The 8245-nt window shown below is 42.2% G+C and overlaps 1 protein-coding gene across 2 annotated transcripts; it reads right to left on the reverse strand.

The window, feature by feature from the left end:
• Positions 1-759: 759 nt before the first annotated feature.
• LOC120655084 (YLP motif-containing protein 1-like) lies at positions 760-7626 on the reverse strand. Of its 2 annotated transcripts, XM_039932812.1 has the most exons (14): positions 6780-7626; positions 6586-6665; positions 6305-6485; positions 5670-5782; positions 5469-5573; positions 4921-4990; positions 4392-4447; positions 3557-3607; positions 2818-2922; positions 2680-2724; positions 2505-2613; positions 2155-2342; positions 1772-1858; positions 760-1371 (listed from the first exon to the last, which is right to left on the reverse strand). In XM_039932812.1, exons 1-14 carry the CDS (start codon positions 7504-7506, stop codon positions 1201-1203), a joined length of 2088 nt encoding a protein of 695 aa, XP_039788746.1. In that variant the 5' UTR covers positions 7507-7626; the 3' UTR covers positions 760-1200. The 2 variants fall into 2 exon arrangements, with proteins under 2 accessions (XP_039788746.1, XP_039788744.1); XM_039932810.1 differs by having other exon boundaries at positions 6586-7625.
• Between the last annotated feature and the right edge of the window lie 619 nt (positions 7627-8245).

The raw sequence follows: 8245 nt of genomic DNA on the forward strand, positions 1-8245 counted from the left end.
GATTTCATCATCTTAGACTTCAATGGCAAGATATAGGATTACTAGACAGAATTTAAGGACCTCACAAAAAGTATGATGAAACTGTAGGTTTTGTGCCTCTAAAGCTTGGTAATATTGAGAATGAATCCTTCTCGCTCTCTTGTGAATTAGTTGGAACTTATCCTTTAGAAGGATCTTTCTTATTATCTTGTAAGCCAGCACACAATATGCTAATAAATGGACCAAAGGTTGGCTCGTACCTTTAAACTACATGTATCTTAGATTTGGATTACTCACTAGGTGATGAACACCCACATCATGAGAATTGAGAAGGTTTTCCCAACTTATCTCCCCACCCCGAATGGGGGGGTGCGCAAGTTCTACAATAATTCATGGCAGCACGAAAATAATACAATAATTGCTTTTCTAGTTATTTGCATTTTTTGAAAAGGAAAATTTATTGATTTTGAGTAACATTACGTCAATATGATACAACAATTGCTTCAAAAATTCTGGACAGATCCTCATAATTATATTCAGCTCTAATATGTGGTCTGGTATGATTGATGTTGCATGCGAGCGTGTCGAGTACAAATAGTGTGCAAACATTAGTGGTCCAGCTCTTTCGAAGCCCAGAAGGCCAGGGACCCGCGGCGTACAGTTACGGGAACTGGCTGGCAAACTGAACGAGTAAGATTGCTGTAAACGCTGTTTAAACGATACAAGAAAGTTCGGTTAACTTGGCTTAACAAATTTTGAATCCAGAGAGCACAAACTACCTCAGATTCAAACTCTAGAACAGTTTATTATGTAAGGTTGCCAAGAGGCAGCTAAATGAGTATTTCCTCATGATAACAACGTGACGGATACATGTAAAACTATTGGCCAGCATTTAGTGTGGCTGATGAATTGGTACAGTACATCCTATGGGCTATGGCCTTTGCCCTTTACCCTTGAAAAAACAAGCCCTATTCACACCACTACCATCTTACAAACCTCATTGGAACTAATACACATAGACCATGCCAATGGCCAACGGTGATCAGAGTAGAAATCTGGATCCCACGCATCATGGAACGCCGCAAAATTGTGGCGTGCTGGAGGACGAGGAGACAAGGTGGTGATTCCGAGATGTCTGCGCCCGTTCCCTCCAGGTCATACCTTGGGCATCCAGAGAACTCAAGGGCAGACATGATAGGCTTGAGGCTTCTCTGTCAAGGACTACTCATCGTCTCCATTTTCAAGAACTCTGATGCGCTGCTTTCTCTGGTCAAAAACTGCCTTGAAGGATTGACCTTCAGCACGGAGTTGTTCACTGAACCTTTTCTTGGTCTCATTATTGGCCTTCCCTTTCATCCCTGTGGAATTATCTCCAGCCAAGGGGTTGGAGACCTGCAAGATACAGTTCTATACTTACAAGTTTGCTACAGGGTCCAGGCTGCTTGCTGGAATCAATGAGAACGATTATAGTTTACAATTTTAGCACCAAACTATAAGAATATAAATTTTTGTTTGGGGCCAGAGCACCAAGTTCCAACAGAATCACATACAGAATAGTGTAAGAAAAATAAAACGTAAAATTGTTCCTAGACATTGCTTTTATAACATTTTATTTTCATTATTCTCCATTCCCAGGATTGCAGGATCTACATTTTATAGATGGATGAGAGAAGTGACTTATATGACAATGGATGGTATGCCAAAATGAGCATATGCCAAATGATGGACAGCAGCATAAAGTGGATGTCCTACTGATTAAATGACACAAAGTTAGCAATGCGCAGATACTTACCAAATTGTACCCTGATCCAGGCCCTATGACTAGTGATGAAGCGAGTTTTCTTTTAGTTGCAGCAATGGAAAACCCACCCTTTTCAAGCTGCAAAGAAATAAGATGAAGAGTGAGCATGTATCCTAGGGAAAAAAAGGCAAACATAACAGTTATGATTCTTGTTCACATGCACATCATCTGTGTAGTTATAGCATTGCTGTTGTACTTACAGACACGTCAAATAAACATGACTGTCAAGTTCTATCCGTGAAGTAAACTAGATATATGCCATAAATAACTAAATAAATATGCACAGCTAGTAAACAAGATATGTTTCAGCTAAGAGGTTATCTGACTTTTCAAGAGAGGCAACATTAAAGCTCACACTTAAACATAACACATACACGATCACCCCAACTGACTCTTTTCTGACGAGTGCTATATGTTTGGGCCAGGCCAGAAAGAGCGTGTGTATTTCCCTCCGTATTTTCAGTCTTCTCAGTGTCATCTTCAACATCTTTTGACCATTTGCTCTGTCCTAGCTCTTTGAAGGCATCCAGATCATCCTCTGCTTCTGTGTTCCAATTTCCCCCTGGTTTTGAGAAACCAGCACAAACAATTATTTTAGCACTCATAAACCTCAATGTGATGTTTGCTTAACCGAGCATATGGAGTAGAATATATATATACTAACTGGACACAAAAATACACTAGATCCTCGGTCAACAATGTAAGAAATGTTAAAGAGGTGCACCTTCATTTGATTCATCACACGGTGCTTCTTTTATAGCCTTCTTTGAGTTTTCAGCAGTGGTACTAGTTTCATTAGCAACGTCATCATTGTCCTCTGTGTCCATATCAACCTATTTGACGGATCAAAAATCATTAGCGTATTGATTTATTTAAAAGTAGCTAAATAATAGCATTACCTCTTGTATAGAGTGGCCACGAAGATTATCATCATGGAATAATGACTGAGAAATAAACAGGATAATATATCATGAGACGTCATTAATCATGCACCTAAGGTCATAACAGCAAATATGAATAACAGCAAAAAAATATACATGTATATCTAGCTGCAGATACAGTGGTGGAGCCTCTTCCCAGTCTGCTGCCATCTTTTTTATCTCATCCAACATAAATCCATGCACATTCCTTGCAGCACAACCCTATTATTCATGTGGATATCAAAGATCTGCTTTGATATAGCAAGGTAATTGCAATAACAAAGACTAGCCTTAAGCTCTCAGTTAATCCAGTAAATAAGAAAAATAAATATACAGAACAGAAATAAATGCCATCCTGAAAGTGATATGACTTTCATAGGAACTTAGGAAGAATGATGAATAGGATACATCCTTCAATCCTTTATCCAGTCAGTAAAAGGTTTCCAAACCCAAAAGCAGAATGACTTTCAGTAGTTGCACTGTACAAATTTCTAGATGGTTGCTACAGGGAACCAGTAAAATACTCTATGGGTTGCCTCAAAAGTTTATACATTTGACTGAAGTTGGAACATGAGTCAAAAGTTCGTTGGTTTCACTCATTAACGGTGAGTAACTGATTATGAAGATTGCGCATGCTGGTAAACTTCTACTGCCTCACATCAATACAATTTCTGACTTCCATGTGCACGCTCCATTAGAACCATTAGGCACTAGCAGATTGGCTGATAATACTGTGGAACTATGTCAAGACAGGAATATTGAGACATCCCAAGGTTCATTTGAGGTGGTTGCCAAACACCTAAATACATGTTTAACAGGAAATTCACTTATGATTGAAAATACAGCAGGAAATTACCATTGGATCTTTGTATGGTGCCTCCAGTAAGTACACCTCATAGCCTGAGTGCTGCAAAAAGGAAAAGAAGAATTAGAACACCATCATGATGGATTCACCATGAAATGAGATGATATAGTAAATAAAATAAGTCAAAATGACATTAAGGTAGCCCTTGGAAGTCAAATATATTGTCCAATGAAAGGACAGATTAGTCTACTGACATTGCAAATTGGAGAGTTTATACCAAAGTAGTGCCCAACAAGTTATATCGTCAAAAAATACACAATATGTTACTTCAGCGCAACTAAAGCAGTAAGAGACCAAAATCAAACAAATTCGTTCTGCAACTCAACAGTTGATTCTGGCCATAACATATGGGGAAAAAATCAAAGAAAGCACGTACAGACGCCAAGAATGATCAATAGCAAAAACAAATATTCTTCTTCATGTTAGTTAAATGTCAATGGGAAAAAAAACAGCTAGCATAAAAAATGGTAAAACAAGTGTTACATCATTCAGGAGAGCGAACTTGCAAGAGGTAGGGAGGGAGCTAAGGAGAGAATGATAAACCTAAGCGGGTATGGAGGTTATGTTGCGACTCCAAATAGGTTTAATAGGATGAGAGCACCTTTCTAGGAGGGGGGGGGGGTTGATTTCCTCATAACTGGTTAAAAACTATTCCATGCCATGAATACTCCATTGGAGGGGGGGGTGAGGAAAACCTAGCATATCCTCAGAATTGCATTTTTTTTCAAGCAGTGGGCGCCTCTTTAAGGGTTCAAAACCCCCAAAGAAGAAGAAATCCATATGGAAAGAAATCTTGGAGTCAACACATCAGAGACTGAGGATTTACCTTCGCAGTTGCCCAAAATTGAGCAAAATCAGCTACCCGCAGATTGCGGTCATCCACTAAAACCGCCAGGAATACCAGCAGTAAACAAGTCAGTTACCAGAAACATAGAATCAGCCGTTGGTGAAATTGAAGGGATTCTCATGGCGCATAACCACTGTCTTTTGCTAGGGCAGCTAAGGTGTTATTAAAATGAGTGTTTTAAACAGTACAGAATATCATGAAGTGCCATGAAATTGGGCACTGTCCAAATGTTCAAGGAATCCATTCCATCGCAAAACATTACTGATAAACCAACCAAAGGATAATCAAATATTTCAGGTTGTCGGCTGTTGACATGTAACGCTTATAGTGTGAAAAGAAAATAAAAGAAAATGTGATAAACTTTCCGCTAATCTATGAAATTTCAAGGCCATTATATGTGGCTTCCAGAATACTGGAAAGACAACGATAAAAGTAAATACGACCTACGAAGTAGTGGTTCAGATAAAGTTGCTATATGATTGTTATAACACTCTAAATAACTTCATACCAATCACAAATGTGAAATTTCCTTCATCAAGGGTCTTCTTAAATGCCTTCAACATGCTTGACCTGTAAGTCTAACATGTACAGGGAAAGTTAGCAATGAATGTCACGCCTTAGAGGATAATTGACAAACAGCTAAAAAAATAGACAAAAAAAAAGAAATGTGCTGAAACAAAAGAAAAGGTGACTTGTCGTTTTTTATCCAAAGTCCCTGGCCAGAGAAGGCCTAAACAGTGACATAATTCACAAGAAAATATGTTTCCTGTGGCTAATCTTTGAAAATGTTGCAGTTGTGCATCATACATTCAAGGCAAGATACCTCAAAATCTCTTTTCAAAAAAAGATACCTCAAAATCCTTTTCTCTAGTGAGATTTAGTAAACACTGTCACCAACATTGAATTACTATTTCATTTGTATGATAATTAGCTTTGCTTGTGTTCATAAATGACAGCATTTGCGCGTTGTAGCTTGCTAATGGAGTGAGGTCAAATTTTTTGCAAGTGTGTATAACAAGAGAAAAGGAATTACAGAACTAGCGAATGTAATATCACCTCCTCCATTTCCGGTTCATAACAGTACTCAATCACTTTCTTGGTCAACTGCCTCCTCCCTTTTGATGCACCAGAAGATTTAGAACCTTCATTATCTTCCGATTTCTAAGAGAATATTGGCCAAATTTACGCATATTTCAGTTAGAAACAACCATTAAACAAACTCACTACAGAGAAAAGTAGTTACCGATCTCTACTGACCTTCTCAACTTCAATCATGAAATAATCATCCATGGAATGAATTCTAGGTGCATTTGCACCATTTTCAACCTCAAGATCACGTAATGCCTTTGCCAGGTAGCTCTTTCCACTACCTACATATGTTAAAAAGACTGTACGAATTATAGTTCACAACAATAGTGAAGGGCAACCTAACAGCAGATTTATGAAATAACTTAAAGAAAATACAAAAAAAACATAATTGGGAATACTGTACAGACAATGTCATTAAGAAATTTTACTAAGTAGACAGTTACCAGTTAAAACAGCAAAACAAAGTTTTATGATTTAACTGTAATGTACAAGATCTCATTTATCACATTGTTCAGCCTATCACTTCCATGCTCTGAATTAGTAACTTATTATCAATATAGGAAGTAGGTGTTGGCCCAATAACTAGTTTTTATATTTCTTAAACCCAATAAGATGGCAGTTTGGGTACATATATAGAGGGGATACAAAAGGTTAATTAGGTAAATAGGTAATTAGGTGCTCACATGCACCAACAACCATAACAAGACTTATCCTATCAGTAGGAACTAGTAAATATTGAAGGCAGCATAAAAAAAAGTGGTAAAAAAGAATAATTAAGAATATAAACAATATTTTCAGTAAACCTGGAAGCCCTCTGAGGATGATAACAATATGGTCAGGGCGTGAAGCACGACGGGGCTGCTTGAACAGATCGCATGCATTGATGATTGTGACCTTGGAATTTTCCACAGAATGTTCTGTGTTGGTTGACCTTCCATCTATCAAGTCTTGCTCTGACAATGGCCGAAAAGTCAAACCTGATCCCTGTGAGTGCACAAGCATAAAATGGTAAGTGCTTCTGATGGAAGATTATGCTGTACCAAACATTTACGATACATTAAAATATTGAGATCACAGAAGCAACCTCATTGTTATGACGGCTTGCATTTAGCATTGGGTGAACTTGAGGCAAGGTGTGAGTTCTAGGTGGATTAACTGCCGTAGCTGGAGAACCAGAAAGGACAGGAAACAACGATGAGTTTGCAGTCGGCCGTGGCAGCGCAGTATGGTAATCCCGGTGAGAGGGAAATGGAGGTTCTGGTGGTGGCGGTACAGCACCTGCCCCAGGAAGCCAAGCACAGGAACCATTGTGATTTGCTGCATCCGCATAAGGAGGCAGTGGAGGGTGCGGTGGCACACCAGGCAATGCCTCTGGGTGGAACTGATGGTAATGGTGATCGGTGCTATCAAGATACTTCTCATGAGACCCTTCTCCCGGTGCAAAACCATGACCGAAGCCATTGTTCCTATCATGCATTGGCATTGGAGGTGGCAACCTTCCAGCATGGTCGAAATTAGCAAAATCGCCCCCTTGCGGGTACGGAGAAGGATAGCCTCTACCTCCACCGTAGCCAAAGCCGCCGTCAGGTGGGCACGGCTCGCCACACCACGCCGATCCAGGAAGTGGATTGCGGCCATGGTCCCGGATCAGGCCAAGCAGCCGATCGCCCTCCATAGGAGCCCTTCCCAAGGGCGGTGGGGGCGCGAAGCCGTACGGATCGAACGGGGGCGCCTCGCCCACGCGCATCCGCTTGTGGGGCCCCTCCCTGCCGGGTAACTCGTAGGGGTGGGGGTCATTCGGCCCAGGAGCCGGAGGGCCCCACATCGGCGGCGGCGGCGGCGGGTCATAAGGGAAGGGATGAGGCGGGGGCGGCGGCGGGTGGAGGTCATACGGGAAGGGGTGCGGCGGGAGAGGCGGCGGCGGGCAGAAGGGGAAGTGGCGCGCGGAACAGACTGGGCAGAGGTCGGCGCTGGCCCCGGCGGGGAAGCGCCATGGATGGTCCATGCGGCGTGGTGGCGGGGCTTCGGGATCTGGGTTTTGGAGGAAGGAGGGGACGAAGCGAGGGGAGGGGGTTTGGGTTTCGCGAAGGATCGAGAAGCTTTGTGTGGGGCCAAAGGAGCACGCCGCGCGCGGAGGCTCGAGGCTGTTCGGCTGACTAAAACAATAGTGTTGGGCTGGTAGAATAAATAGTATTATGTGAGAGAAAATAAGTCGAGACAAGCCGAAATTTGGTCAGCCGAACAGTCTCGAAGACGGGCAGGCCGCAAGCTAGTTTTCTGTTCAGGTCCCTATAAAAGCTGTGTTTCGTATGTTTGGGAGAGAAGGAGCTGATTATAATTTTAATCTTACCCAGCCCTATAACTACAACTCTGCCCTCAAGACTCCGGGTCTGGGTCTCCAGCTCGCCGCCGAACCAATGCCGCCGAACCAATGGCCAGCGTCCTACGAGCTCTCCCCTCAGCGGCCAAGTCGGACCCCTCTTCTCCTGCCTCTACGCGCCGCCGCTCGGGCGCTTCAAGGACGCACGCATGTGTTCGACGAAATGACGGAACGGACGGTCCCATCCTTTTGAGGCACTCTTGGCTGGGCGGCAAGCCTTGAAGGGTGTTGACTGTTGAGGCTGCCGAGCTCCGTCACCATGGCCAGCGTGCTCCGTGCCTGTGATGGCGTTGAGCGGGGAGAACAACTGCATTGCAACGGCCCTCGAATAAAATAAATGATGACCACTAATTATTAAAATATT

Source organism: Panicum virgatum, chromosome 1N (assembly GCF_016808335.1).
Source record: "Panicum virgatum strain AP13 chromosome 1N, P.virgatum_v5, whole genome shotgun sequence".
NCBI classification, from domain to species: domain Eukaryota; kingdom Viridiplantae; phylum Streptophyta; class Magnoliopsida; order Poales; family Poaceae; genus Panicum; species Panicum virgatum.